This window comes from Labeo rohita, unplaced genomic scaffold (genome assembly GCF_022985175.1).
Source record: "Labeo rohita strain BAU-BD-2019 unplaced genomic scaffold, IGBB_LRoh.1.0 scaffold_829, whole genome shotgun sequence".
In the NCBI taxonomy this organism is placed as follows: domain Eukaryota; kingdom Metazoa; phylum Chordata; class Actinopteri; order Cypriniformes; family Cyprinidae; genus Labeo; species Labeo rohita.
Genome location: NW_026129776.1, coordinates 20,582 through 36,063, shown reverse-complemented (window position 1 = coordinate 36,063; position 15,482 = coordinate 20,582). Strand labels below are relative to the sequence as shown.

The 15,482-nt window shown below is 40.6% G+C and overlaps 1 protein-coding gene across 1 annotated transcript in view; it reads left to right on the top strand.

The window, feature by feature from the left end:
* Positions 1-3,628: 3,628 nt before the first annotated feature.
* LOC127162061 (complement C3) overlaps positions 3,629-15,482 on the top strand; it is a gene marked incomplete at its 3' end in the record, with an annotated part of 30,366 nt that continues 18,512 nt past the window's right edge. The window contains exons 1-6 of the mRNA XM_051104834.1: positions 3,629-3,842; positions 3,991-4,051; positions 4,193-4,276; positions 5,373-5,576; positions 13,077-13,167; positions 13,647-13,776. Of these exons, the coding sequence (XP_050960791.1) occupies positions 3,645-3,842; positions 3,991-4,051; positions 4,193-4,276; positions 5,373-5,576; positions 13,077-13,167; positions 13,647-13,776 (768 nt within the window). The remainder of the gene's footprint in view (positions 3,843-3,990; positions 4,052-4,192; positions 4,277-5,372; positions 5,577-13,076; positions 13,168-13,646; positions 13,777-15,482) is intronic.

Below are 15,482 nucleotides of genomic sequence, written 5' to 3'. Positions count from 1 at the left end.
GCAAAGATTTTCCCCATTGGCTCTGGCTTCAGTCTCCTGTTGTTGACTTACATTTCAAAACTAAACTTTATAAATTAAACATTGTTTGTAGTTGATCTCAAATAAAATAAACTATGCTATATAAATAAATATTTTCAATGAGAGCAGAACCCCAAAGCTCGTGGCCAGTGGTTAATGATATAAACAGGAATCACCCATGAGCTCTCCTGCGAGCTGTCCCAGTGACGCGCAGGGGAAAGGTTTTACTCTATCGCTTTGTTTTAAGCAACGGGGGCATCCAGGTTCTTGAAATTCGCAGGGTAGGAGGGGTAGTGACACTGGATGTAACTAAAAAGGTCCAATTTTCCAGTGAGGTCCAGTTGAGGAGTTACAGAACAGCCCGACGATCTCATATCGTGTAATCTTATTAACTGTTTATCTGCCTCGCTAGTGCCAGTCTCGCCGTGCAGTAAATTTCAATGGTAAAGGTTAGGGTCAGGTGTGGGGTAGGTTTAGGGGTAGCATTTGTGTAGCATAGTGTAGGTAATCAACACTGTGATTGACACAACCAATAAAATCTATAAAATCAGCTGTGGGGCGCTGAAGTGCATTGGGGGGGAAATTGCGCATGCGTGACATGTGCCTGTCTGTCAATGGGAGGAAGCCACACCCTATTTTGGAGTTCCATTTGTCCCCATTTGGAGATCTCCAGGCTGCAGTTATACAGTGGGTACGGAAAGTATTCAGACCCCCTTAAATTTTTCACTCTTTGTTATATTGCAGCCATTTGCTAAAATCATTTAAGTTCATTTTTTCCTCATTAATGTACACACAGCACCCCATATTGACAGAAAAACACAGAATTGTTGACATTTTTGCAGATTTATTAAAAAAGAAAAACTGAAATATCACATGGCCCTAAGTATTCAGACCCTTTGCTCAGTATTTAGTAGAAGCACCCTTTTGATCTAATACAGCCAGTCTTTTTGGGAAAGATGCAACAAGTTTTTCACACCTGGATTTGGGGATCCTCTGCCATTCCTCCTTCCAGATCCTCTCCAGTTCTGTCAGGTTGGATGGTAAACGTTGGTGGACAGCCATTTTTAGGTCTCTCCAGAGATGCTCAATTGGGTTTAAGTCAGGGCTCTGGCTGGGCCATTCAAGAACAGTCACGGAGTTGTTGTGAAGTCACTCCTTCATTATTTTAGCTGTGTGCTTAGGGTCACTGTCTTGTTGGAAGGTAAACCTTCGGCCCAGTCTGAGGTCCTGAGCACTCTGGAGAAGGTTTTCGTCCAGGATATCCCTGTACTTGGCCGCATTCATCTTTCCCTCGATTGCAACCAGTCGTCCTGTCCCTGCAGCTGAAAAACACCCCCACAGCATGATGCTGCCACCACCATGCTTCACTGTTGGGACTGTATTGGACAGGTGATGAGCAGTGCCTGGTTTGCTCCACACATACCGCTTAGAATTAAGGCCAAAAAGTTCTATCTTGGTCTCATCAGACCAGAGAATCTTGTTTCTCACCATCTTGGAGTCCTTCAGGTATTTTTTTAGCAAACTCCATGCGGGCTTTCATGTGTCTTGCACTGAGGAGAGGCTTCCGTCGGGCCACTCTGCCATAAAGCCCCGACTGGTGGAGGGCTGCAGTGATGGTTGACTTTCTACAACTTTCTCCCATCTCCCGACTGCATCTCTGGAGCTCAGCCACAGTGATCTTTGGGTTCTTCTTTACCTCTCTCACCAAGGCTCTTCTCTCCCGATAGCTCAGTTTGGCCGGATGGCCAGCTCTAGGAAGGGTTCTGGTTGTCCCAAACATCTTTCATTTAAGGATTATGGAGGCCACTGTGCTCTTAGGAACCTTAAGTGCAGCAGAATTTTTTTTGTAACCTTGGCCAGATCTGTGCCTTGCCACAATTCTGTCTCTGAGCTCTTCAGGCAGTTCCTTTGACCTCATGATTCTCATTTGCTCTGACATGCACTGTGAGCTGTAAGGTCTTATATAGACAGGTGTGTGGCTTTCCTAATCAAGTCCAATCAGTATAATCAAACACAGCTGGACTCAAATGAAGGTGTAGAACCATCTCAAGGATGATCAGAAGAAATGGACAGCACCTAAGTTAAATATATGAGTGTCACAGCAAAGGGTCTGAATACTTAGGACCATGTGATATTTCAGTTTTTATTTTTTAATAAATCTGCAAAAATGTCAACAATTCTGTGTTTTTCTGTCAATATGGGGTGCTGTATGTACATTAATGAGGAAAAAAAAAATGAACTTAAATGATTTTAGCAAATGGCTGCAATATAACAAAGAGTGAAAAATGTAAGGGGGTCTGAATACTTTCCGTACCCACTGTACCCCTCAAAGATCTGGCCGAGCTGAGAGCCGAGCTTCTGGGCGGGATTGATGAGTTCAGAACGCCCGTTGACGATATGGAGCTGTCACGTCCGAAATCATCCAAGCAAATTTTCAAATAGACGTTATCTTTATTAACAAACTGCATATTTCAACTATACACAAATATATTCTCACCTGAAAACCTCTTAAAACTACATTTCGTGACACAAAAACAGTAATATTTATAAAATGATACAGGATTTGGCATCTGCCATGACACTCGAAAAAAAACAGACCCTGCTAGAATAAATGGAGTGATACAAAATTGTGAAAGGGCGTTCCTGTAGCGATACCAGTACAGTATGTCACAGTTCTCAACCAATCAGATTTAAGAACCAGAACGAACTGTTGTGTGTGTGTGTGTGTGTATATATATATATATATGTAATTGTCTTTGTTTATTATATTTTGATGTAATTTATGTTATTGCCCTTCTATGTTCGTTGTTCTAAAGATTAAAATTACAAAAATAATGAAAATAAATAAATAAAGGACTATTATTTTGTTAAACGGAACAGAGGAGAGTCACCGGTCCAGATTTAATAGGCAAATGAGCCATTTTCTCGTTTCTGCTTATTTCACTTCAAATTGAAAAACAAATTATCAAAACGTACACGGACCTGTCTTCAATAATGGTCACTACTTCAGTGTTACTTTAACACTGCTTGTTTAAATGAGTCCACACTCAAGAGTGTTAAACTAGCACTGAAGATTTTGCTCTGTAGTTTTTTAAAACACTTTTTATGCGTGTTTGTAGTTCAAATCGAATCTTCGTCCACTGCACAATGTGTTGTGGGCAACATTAGCCATTAGAGTGTGCATTGATCTGCACAACGAATTCTAACCAGAAGTAATTGACCATCCAGGAAATGTTGGTACACTTTTTTAAACATACTACATTTTGGGACATACTAATTCTATTTTTGAATACTATTTAGGGCAGATAGTATGTGAATTGGGGCACAGCAGAAGTTAGAAGTTACAGCAAAGTTTTACAGTGTAATAACGACAGTACATGGATTTTGAGTTTTTTTTTTTTTTTTTTTTTTTTTTTTAAGGTTTTTGTGATGCTCAGTACTCAAATTGAAAAGTAATTTAAGTAAAGTAATTTTACAAAAAGTAGGAAACTGCCCTGTGCTGAAACAGAAATATCCTTCATCATCACAAATTTCATGTTTGATTTATTGTAGGTAAAATTTCCTCTAAATATTTAAGCAATTTGAGTCTCATTCTCTTGAGTTCTCACCAGGTGCGTGTGGAGTTCATGGAGACAGAAGATGTTTGCAGCTCTGCCAGTAAGAAAGGCAAATACAGAACGATAGTAAACATTGACAAAGACTCCAGCATATCTGTTTCATATGTGATTATTCCCATGACTCTGGGAAATCACATGATTGAGGTGAAAGCTTCAGCATATGATTCTGTGCACACTGATGGAGTGAGAAAGATGCTGAATGTGGTGGTATGTGATGGGAAATTCTGTCACTTTCAGCACTTCTGTTTTATTTGATTTGGTTATGTGTTAATATAATATCAACAGCTGTTTATCATATTTTCAGTAGATAAACTATAGCATCATGGGTAGTTAACTCTCTCTCTCCCTCTTTCAGTCTGAGGGTGTGCTGACTACATTACATAGAGAAAATGTGGAGCTCAATCCTGCTAAGAATGGTGAGATTTACTATGAATCACATAATAACATCACTCGGTTGTTCTTCCATTATTGCTCAGTACTCCCCAAAAGCGTACAAAATGTGATCAGCGACTCTTCCTCCATCTTGCTGTTCTCTTTTTTCATCCCAAATGAAACAGGGGAAAAAACTTTAGTTTTTAAATCTGAAATACCAGCTGATCGGCTTCCAGAAACACCTGCTAACATGTACATCTCAATTACTGGTAAGAAAAAAAAATATGTTTTCATAAATGTGTAGTGATTATTTCCTTAAAGTGGTATGCAAGTTTCATTTCTGGAGAGATGAAGGTATAATGTCTAGTCATCTATGTCCATGGGAAATTTTGTAGTACTTTTATGAGGATTCTGTCAGAGTACCTAATGTCGGGGCTGGTTTGTAATAATTGCAGTTACTGTCATCACAACTCTCTGAGAGTTTTAGCCTGGTAATATGCATAGCAATGTTATTGTATTTGGTCTTGGCGGAATAGGTCTGCTATGCTACTACTTCTGTGGCAGAGCAAGTTGTGTTTACAATGTTTGTAAACATTTTTTTTATAAGTTCTGAACTTATATATACTTTCTTATGATTCCTAAAACGTGATAGGGAAAAAAGGCAACAAAGAAAGTCTTTAGTTATGATGTGGATTTTTTTAAGTCGCACTCTTGACATATATTAATCTATTACTTTTCCTACATAATTTGTAACACAAAAACATGGTAAAATATCTATTTAGGAGTCTTAGACCTTTCCAACGATGTATAGTTTGTCATGATTAGATTAGGATTTATTTGAAATATGGTGAAGTAAACTTGGGTTAATGCCTTTAAAGCATTTCCAGTTGTTGTTTTTTTTTGTTGGTCAAAATCTAGAAAAGACAATGCTTTACTGGTAATGAATAAGCGCAAGAGGCTACTCGATCAAGTCTCTCGTCGTGTTTATTTTTCTTTTTGCGAAAAGTAAAACACTGTACTTTGAAATCAACCGCATGCTTAGCACGGCTAATGAAAACATCACCCGTGAATGAACATGACATTGCAAACAGATAATAGCATTTACTTATCTTAGATGCTGATTTCAGATGCTATCTAAAGCGCAGTGCAACTACTGCAGCAAACACCAGCTGAGTATTTAAATGTTGAGCAGTAATCTTACTGGCTGCTGATGTGAATAGAAACCAATAAGCTGCTTTATTCTATTTTATTAATTTGTGTTTTTTATGCTCTAAACCACATTACAAATCAGATGTAAATGAACCCAAGATGCGTTGTGATCTGTGAAACTATTCTCACCCTGCGTTCCCTCTTTCATTCCTCCAGCTCGAGAGATCACTCAGACAGTTGAGCAGGTCATCAGTGGAGACCCCTTAGACTGTCTTATTATCCCACCCAGTGATAGTGGATGGCCGAACATGTTCTGTATGATTCAACTTATCGTTGCCATTCATTATCTGGACTGCACCAATCAGTGGGAGGCTGTTGGCATGGAGCGCCGTAATGAAGCCATTAACTATATCAGCAAAGGTCAGCAGGACACAACAGATATACAAATCAAGATTATTAAGAATCAGAGGTGAGACCAAGTCACACCTTTCAATTCATAAGCCAGTCCTCAAGAAGGTAAAGTTAACGAGGTTACTACGAACGAGGGACTAATTGACTAATAATTCCGTGTTAATGAAAAACATTTGCTGTTATTACGATCCACCGAGAATCAGATGTTGGTTGAAAGGATGCCATCATCATGGAGATCAGTGTTTGCTTTAGTTGGAGCTTTGGTTTTCTACATCATATTGCTGTCTTGAACAATACATGTGGTACAATGACTGTATTTGTTATACTATTTAGATCAGGGGTGCCCAACCCTGTTCATGGATATCAACTTTCGTGCAGATTTTAGTTCCAACCCTAATTAAACACACCTGTCTGTAATTATCAAGCGCTCCTTGAGATCCTAATTAGCTGGTTCAGGTGTGTTTGGTCATGGGTGGAGCTGAACTCTCCAGGAAAGTTGATCTCCAGGACCAGGGTTGAGCACCCCTGCTTTAGATACACATAGACATCAAAAACCAGCATATGAATCTCATCAGTGGTGACAATCAACAACATGCTTCTGGCTGCCGTGCATGCTGGGTAACACCATAGTAAAAACTACTATAATGAACTGCAGAGTTATGAACAGACTGAACAGGAAGAACTTTTTATTCAGCTCACACTCCCAGATGACATTCCTTTGGGGGGCGCCAGCTCTCTTATTTAACACTTTTTAATACACTACAAATATATGTGGGATTATTAACTTAAATCATACCATCTGTCATACTCGCTGGGACAGTGGAAATAACATTTGTAATATAAAACAAAGTCTCAGCTTTCAAAATCAGTTTTATAGCGAAATACAATGTGCCTTACAATAATATTTTTCAAGCTCTTTAATAAGTTAGAAATCGCTATTCTTTTACATATGAATTTGTACAGAACAAATAATGAATTATCTGTTTTAAAGATACAAGAACAACATTCAAATCACAAACATCATGCATAATCCATAATCATTCTGTAATGACAATCACTGTTTGCTAACGATAAGCCTTGACTCATCATTTCTCTTAAGTGGATTTATGAACAAATTACTCGATTTTTTTCTAAATGTACACATATATCAATCTCAAACAAGTAATAAATTATTTAAAACTCACTTCTGTATGATGGACGCACACAGTTCTTAAAGGGGTCATCGGATGCCCATTTTCCACAAGTTGATATGATTCTTTAGGGTCTTAATGAAAAGTCTCTAATATACTTTGATTAAAAATTCTCAATGGTTTTGTAAAACAACACCCTTTTACCTTGTCAAAATGAGCAATGCAAAAATCATCTCATTCTAGATTCTAATCTTGTTCCTTTAAATGCAAATGAGCTCTGCTCACCCCACCCCTCTCTTCTCTCTGTGGAAAGACGGTCTTGTTTACATTAGCTGCATTTAGCCGCATTAGCCGCTAAACTTCCTAACTACCACATTATTAGGAAAGGCGATTGCAAAGATTCATAAAAAAAACCCCTTATACTTACTTCTGCTGTAAGTGAAGCTGGATCATGAATGATTCGTGTGAACATAGACGGATATATGTAGATCAGGAGCCGCATTCCCTTCACAAACAAACGTAATCCACTGCATTTTCGTGTCTGCCAGTGGCCACTAGAAGGCGCCTTTGCACAATCTTTGTAACAACTTTAGTCTCATAATTGCTACTGTTACAGAGAGACGAGAGGCGAGGGGATCCATCTGCAAGCTATTATTTGATGGACAAGGCAAAGACATGGTCAGACAGGCAGGGTCAGAATAACAGCAAACAGGAATGTAAAAGGCGATGCACAAGAGGGGTCCGTTAGGCAGGCGTGGGTCACACAGCGGCAAACATAATCCAAGACGTAAGACGAAAGAGTAATCCTTAACAAGCTAGAGTTCAGAAAGGCAGGTGGCGAGACAGGCGAAAACGAGAAGACCAGGCGAGAGAACTAAGCACTAGGAACTAGGAACTAGGAACACGGAAACTAGGAAAGCTAACAATGGTTACACAACAACAATACTCCGTGCCTAGCAAGAGAAAGTCCGGGGCTTTTATAGGGTTGCTGATTGGCGCAATCAGCGTGGTGGATAGTGGGAAATGCAGTCCGGGGTGTAGTGCAACAGTCTGTATGATAAGAAGGAGTGAAAGCGACATCTGGTGGTGAGCGGACCGCAAGCCACCGACCAGATTTGTGACATAGCCCCCCCCCAAAGAGCGGCTTCCAGACGCTCCAAACGAACAACAGTCCAGGGGAGCGGTGGGGCGGGAGCGAGACAGGGCGAGGGCTGGAGGACCAGGTCCATGTGGAGGGACCGGTGATTGAGGCAGGACCAGCAGAGCAGGAACCCACCAGGGCAGAGCAGGAAATGCGGGAGCCCTCCAGGGCGGAGCAGGAGGCGTGGAAGCCCCCCAGGGCGGAGGCGGAGCAGGAGCCCTCCAGGGCGGAGCCAGAGGCAGAGCAGGAGGCGCCGAGGCCCTCCAGGGCTGAGCAGGAACCCGCATCATGAATTGGGACCTGGGGAGAACAGGGACAGGGGAGGCAGACAGAATCAGGAGAGAAGCAGAGAGTTCATAGGATAACGCCCCCTCCATAAGAGGTTCTACAGCTAGTGCTGACACCTCTGGAGGCATTGGCGCAGCTTCTCTGATGGGGAAGGCCTCTGGAGCAGACTTGAGACTAGACAGGACCTCTGGAGCAGACTTGGGACCAGACGGGACCTCTGGAGCAGACTTGTGAACAGGTGTGAGCTCTGGAGTAGGCTTGGGATCAGACGTGACCTCAGGAGCTGACTTGTGAACAGACGTGAGCTCTGGAGCAGGCTTGGGATCAGACGTGACCTTAGGAGCTGACTTGGGATCAGACGTGACCTCAGAGGCTGACTTGTGAACAGACGTTACCTCAGGAGCTGACTCGTGAACAGACGTGACCTCAGGAGCTGACTTGTGAACAGACGTGACCTCAGGAGCGTAGTGTGCGGCCCACATACTGAGAATGGTGATCGCCATCATACTGGTAGACATAACGTGACTAGGCTCTGGGAGGCCAGACGAGACCTCTGGCACAGACTTGGTAATAGACGACACCTCTGGAGCAGACCTGGTGACAGACGGGGTCTCTGGAGCGTAGTGTGCGGTCCACATACTGAGGATGGTGAGCGCCATCACACTGGCAGACGTGACGTGACAAGGTTTGTGAAGTTCGGTAGTGGCTTGACTTGGCTCAAGGAGATCAATGGTGACTTGATTTGATTCATGGGGAACAGCAGTGACTTGACTTGACTTGCGAAGATCGACTGTGACTTGACTTGGTTCACAAAAGGCTGTTTTGACTGTGCTTGATGCAGGAAATACCACCTTGACTTGACTTGACACAGGAATGACAGCTGTAATTTGACTTGACTTAGGAAGAGCAGCTCTGACTTGACTTGACACAGGAATGACAGTTGTGATTTGACTTAACTTGGGAAGAGCAGCTCTGACTAGACTCGATGCAGGAAACGCAGCTTTAACTTGACTTGACACTGGAACAACAGCTGTAGCTTGACTTGGCTCTGGAGCAGCAACTGTAGCTTGACTTGACTCTGGAGCGACGGCTGTAGCTTGACTTGAGACAGGAGCGGCATCTGGAAGGGCGGCCATGACGAGTACAGACTCAGGAGCAGAAAACATAACATGAACAGGCTGTGGCTTGGCTGACGTGGCATTAGCGGGCGCTGGCTTGGCGGCCATCTTTGCAACAGGTGCTGGCTTGGCGGCCATCTTTGCGACAGGCGCTGGCATGGTGGCCATCTTTGCGACAGGCTCTGGCGTAGCGGCCATCTTGCACGGTGGTTCTGGGCGCTCGGGTGAAACCTTGCTTGACCCTGAAGGAATGATGCCCGTGACCCTGCTTGACTCAGGAATGACGACTTTGGCTTGACTGGACTTGGAAGCTTGACTTGACTCAGGAAACGTAGCTGCAACTTGACTTGACTCTGGAACTTGACTTGACTCAGGAAACGTAGCTGCAACTTGACTTGACTTAGAAACTTATCTTGACTCAGGAAGCGCAGCTGCAACTTGACTTGACTTGGAGACTTGGCTTGACTCAGGAAACACAGCTGCAACTTGACTTGACTCTGGTATGGCAGCTGTGACATGACGAAGATCCGTTCTCGCCGCCATTTTGTAAGCGCACACCGGCGCAGCCGCAATCTTGCGAACGGGCACCGCTGTCGTCGCCATTGCATGAACGCGCTCCGGCGCGGCCGCTATTTTGCGAGCGGGATGCGCGGCCGCCATTACCGCGTTGTTGCGTTGCTCCTCCGCGACACCCACAGTAAAAGATGAGCCCACACACCACAGAGCATAGTCCATGAAAGCCGCTAGTGATAAGCGCAGACCCTCGCGCCTCAGTCTTGCCTGTAACGGCTGATTTATGCCATCGCAAAAAATTTCAATTATAATACAGTCCGGGAGGGTGGAATGATTTGCTATAGCCGGAAATTCACTGATGTATTGTTCAAGTGTACGTGGTCCTTGTCTGATTCTGAAGAGAATGCGTCGATACCTGTTGAATGTCCGGGGGTGAAGCTGCTGGATCCTTGGGTGACGGAGTATTCTGTTACAGAGAGACGAGAGGCAAGGGGATCCATCCACAAGCTTTTATTTGATGGATGAGGCAAAGACATGGTCAGACAGGCAGGGTCAGAATAACAGCAAACAGGAATGTAAAAGGCAATGCACAAGAGGGGTCCGTTAGGCAGACGTGGGTCACACAGCGGCAAACATAATCCAAGACGTAAGACGAAAGAGTAATCCTTAACAAGCTAGAATCCAGAAAGGCAGGCGGCGAGACAGGCGAAAACGAGAAGACCAGGCGAGAGAACTAAGCACTAGGAACTAGGAACTAGGAACTAGGAACTAGGAACTAGGAACACGGAAACTAGGAAAGCTAACAATGGTTACACAACAACAATACTCCGTGCCTAGCAAGGGAAAGTCTGGGGCTTTTATAGGGTTGCTGATTGGCCACAGGTGTATGGCGCAATCAGCGTGGTGGATAGTGGGAGATGCAGTCAGGGGTGTAGTGCAGCAGTCTGTATGATAAGAAGGAGTGAAAGCGACATCTGGTGGTGAGCGGACCGCAAGCCACCGACCAGATTCGTGACAGCTACGAATTAATTCTCATAATTTTGACTTTATTCTCGTAATTTCAACTTTATTTTTGATATATTTCGACTTTATTCTCGTACTATTTTGACTTAATTATTGTAGTATTTCAACTTAATTCTCGTAATATTACGACTTTCATCTCATAATCTCAGATTTGTTTTATTTTTTAATGTTGCACTAAAACGCAGTCGTAGATTTCATCAGATGAAAATCAGATTTCTTCAGATTTTTTTTTTTTGTTTGTTTTTTTTTGTTTGAAGTCAGATGTAGTTCTTGTGTTTCTCTTTCCCTCAGTGATGCTGCATGTTAACAGCAGGTGTTCATCACTAATGCACAATCATCATTTAATTAGTCACTTAATTATCTCATTAACTTTAACTTTTTGAGGACTTGGGATTTGCCTTGAGACTTGCTTGTGACTTGAAAGAAATGACTTGGTCCCACCTCTGCTAATTAGTTCCACCATCTGGCTGAAAAACTGTGCTAATTAACAAATCCAGGTTATTGGAACAAAATACTGAGCTGAGGAGAACTTTCTGAACCTGGACTTTACACCTCTGGCTAGCAGTTATTTGCAAGTGTTACATTTACATTTCTACTTGTAATGGTTTTACTTAATTCATTTGTATTTTGTTCTAGGAAACATTCTTTTTTAGCTTTCTTGGATTAAAAAAGCATTGATCTGCTCATTTTGTTAACACACTAAACGTGGCAATTTAGTGCACCGCAGTAACATATTGTAAAGTGACTAAATAACTGTAAAAGTGTAAAAAAAAAAATAAATAAAATATATATATATATATATATATATACACTGTGTGCATAATTATTAGGCACGCTAATATTCTGGTCATATTTTTTTTCCAAGCATATTTTACCAATTCCAAACCACATCAATCTTAATAACTACTATTAATTTTGTATTTAATCATTTATACGTGATATATATTTGTCCATGAAGGCTGGAAGTGAAAAACTTATTAATATTCAGGTGTGCGTAATTATTAGGCACATTTTCTTTTACATATAAAAAAGCCAAAAAAGAGATTTAACCCAGAATGAAAAGTCAAAAATTATGAAATGCCCATGAGAAGGATGCAATACTAATGCAATAGTAGAATTTGCAAAGTTAAGGCATGACCATTAGACAGAGAAATGCTCGCTGGGTCAGCACGGTGAGAAAAAACAGTGGAGAAGAAAAGACACGTTAACTGCAAAAGAATTAGAATTAAAGTGAAGAATTAGCTGTGAAACCATCAGGAACCATTCAGTCTCCAGCGTCTCCATTTTCCAGAGCTGCAACCTACCTGGAGTCTTCAGAAGTTCAATGTGTCAGGTTCTCAGAGACTTTTCTTGGGTGAAAAATCCTAAAAAATGACCCTCATTTAAAGAGAATAACATGCTGAAGTGTTGTGAAATACATGAAGACTGTTTTCTATAGGTTTTATAGACAGACAAGTTGAGAGTGACTTTTGAAGGACCAGCATCAAATCCTCTTATACCACTCTTTCAAGAATCTATCTTCCAAAATCTGGCAGTAAGTTTTGGGAGTTCATTTTAGTCCATCTCTGCAAGTCAGACTTTTCAGGATAGGAGATAGACTAAACATGAACTCCCAAAATGTACTGCCAGATTCTGGAAGACAAATTCTTGAATCAGAAGTACAAGTGCCTAATAATTATACACACAGTGTGTGTGTGTGTGTATATATATATATATATATATATATATATATATATATATATATATATAGAAGAAAAGCATATACACATAGGATGGCTCGAGGGTGAGTAAATCTTGGGAAGATTTTTATGTAACTATCCCTTTAACTAATGTATTAATCTTTACAGTCAGAACCGAATCAACACTAAACTGACCTCAGCTGATATGAACAATGACGCTATTATTGCAGAATTTCTCTCTGCTTGCATCATTGAATCAAAGAGTTTTTTCACCCCATTCCCCATTCATTCCTGTAAAACTACTCTCAAACAAGCTGTATTAAAGCACCATATAAAGGGGTAAAGAATAAATACAGATCAATAAAATTAAGTGATAAAGAATCTGACTATGAATAGGTTTAGGGGTAGGGATTGGGTTAAGTTTGTTGATCCAGGATCAAAAAAAAAAAAAAAAAAAAATTGATCCAGGAACATGCCTTACTTGGCAAAATCACGATAGCCGATTTAGAATAAAACCATAAAACACTCTCAGAGATGATCTCTTAAAAACTATAGATCAAAAGCAAGAACAAATATACAGATAATAAATATTTTTCTTTATCTGTTTTTGTATTAAGGTTATCAACAGCAACTGGCCTTCCGTAAATCAGATGGATCCTACTTTATTCCTGTGTTCCTATTTGGGACAGACCCGTCGGGCAGCACATAGTAAGTCATTCTGACGCAGAACCTGATTTTACCAAGTGCGACATGTTCCTGGATCAACATCTTTGCTGACCCTGGAACAACATTGTGATTAACCATCAGATTAATAGTTTTTGTGAAGTTTAGGCTTACAATCAGTGTTTGGTGCTTGTACATCAGTATCATTCATCTATCATTTCCTCTGATTTTAGGGATTACTCATGGGTAAGGTTAGGTTTAGGAGTAGGGATGTGGTCAAGACTAAATTTTTGGACTAAAATGTTGTTCCAGTGTCAACAAAATATGTTGACCTAGGAACACATGTAACTCAGCATAATCAGGATTTGCTAATTTTGACATCATTACTTATGGGGAAATAAACTTGTTTTAATGTTTCATGCCTAATTTGTAATACGTTTTCTTTTACGTCAGTGTTATTTTTAATAGTAGTAATAATTATAATGTGTTTCATTCAATTCTGTTGTTCTGTTTATCTGTTAAAGCTGGACAGTTTTTGCGGCCAAAGTCTTCACCATGGCCTATGACATTGTTCCTATAGATGATAATGTGATCTGCAGTGCCCTGAAGTGGCTGATTCTCCACGGACAAAAGCAAGACGGCTCCTTTAATGAGGTAAAGGGTAGAAGGGACACAGCTCTGGCTACTGGGCATGCGCACATCAATCTAACGTTATTTTTGTCACACTGTACAACAATAATACTGTTTTTGTTTTATAGTAAAGGCTAAGTTTAGGGTTAGGGTAGGTGTAGACGTTAAAAAAAAACACACAATTTAATAGCTACACTGTTAAAAATCTCTGTAAAAAAACGGCCAAATTTTGACAGTAACATGCTGTTTTCCATTAAAACAGTGCATTCTGGGTATTATTTGTCATTTTCGAAAAAGTAGCCTGCTGCTATGTATCGTGAATTAACAGCGTTCAAAATTGACACTCAGAGACTGTTTAAAATCAAACTCTACACCCTCATTCACTATTCCCTACATGAGTTTACTAATATAGTCCACCTTACAGAGATAATGAAAACTAATGAGTGACTTCAGACACTGACGAACAGCTGCTGTTAATGAGCAGAATCACTGATTGAAAGAGAAACAAGACAAACACAAGAACTATAGAACTGACTTCAGCCACAGCCTTAGATGAAATCAACTGAACATTTAAACAACTCAACACACAGCTTTACCAACTTCATGCATTTCTAACCAGACTGATTTTATTTCTGTCAGATGTCTATAGAAGATCTTATTGAGAATGAACAGATGTTTAGATGATGATGTTTTATTGTTTTGTTTGACGATACCATTGTGGAGATCAGTGTTTGCTTTAATTGGGCTCCTGACTCTTGATATTTAAACTATATTTGCTGTAATTGGGTCGTCCCGGGGAGTGATTCGTTCAGTCGTGCATGCGCAACATCCTATTAGATTCTGTACTGGAATTAGTTCACCTGTTTAGAGTCGTTCGTTCATCTTATGGGGCTGTCACATGATGAATTAATCAATTCCCTTTCTGGCTCACACTGCATAGGTTTAGTTTATGGGGCTGTCACGTGATGAACGAGCGACTCAAACCCGAGGACTCAAGAGATGAACTAATCAATTTTCTTTCCGGCTCACACTGCATAGGTTTAGCTTATGGGGCTGTCACGTGATGAACGAACGACTCAAACCCGAAGACTCAAACCCGAGGACTCGAGAGATAAACTAATCAATTCTCTTTCCGGCTCAGACTACGTTGGTTAAGCTTATTGGGCTGTCACGTAATGAATGAACGACTCAAACCTGAAAACTTGTCAGATAAGAGGCGAGGTGAGCGAATCATAGACTAAAGACCCAGGTAAACAATGAATTAATCTTTTCTGTTTCTTATAGCATTATAGTTTTGTTTCGTTTGAAGTGTGATCAGCGTTTGTGTAAGCAGTAGATGTGTTAGGGAGGTAAAACGTAACATTTTAATTATATTTTGTTAAAATGAACGAAATGAACGAAATGACTCGAAAAAAAGATTCGTTCATTTTGCTGAACGAGACTCAAATGTCCGAGTCTGTAAAATGATCCGAACTTCCCATCACTATTCTTGATGTGTGTATCTAAATTATACCAAAGGTTTTTTTTTTTGTTTTTTTTTTTTTGTTTTTAAATGAGTGGTCTTTTTTACATCTGCATGCTCAGTTTTTTTTTTAAATCTAGCATCAGTATTCAATAAAAGAAAAGACACTGGAGAAAACCTGTGTTATTACCAAACCATAAACAATTTTAGATTTCTTTTTAGTCTTTCATTTTTTTTTTGTCATAACAAGCATGTTGTAAACACACAT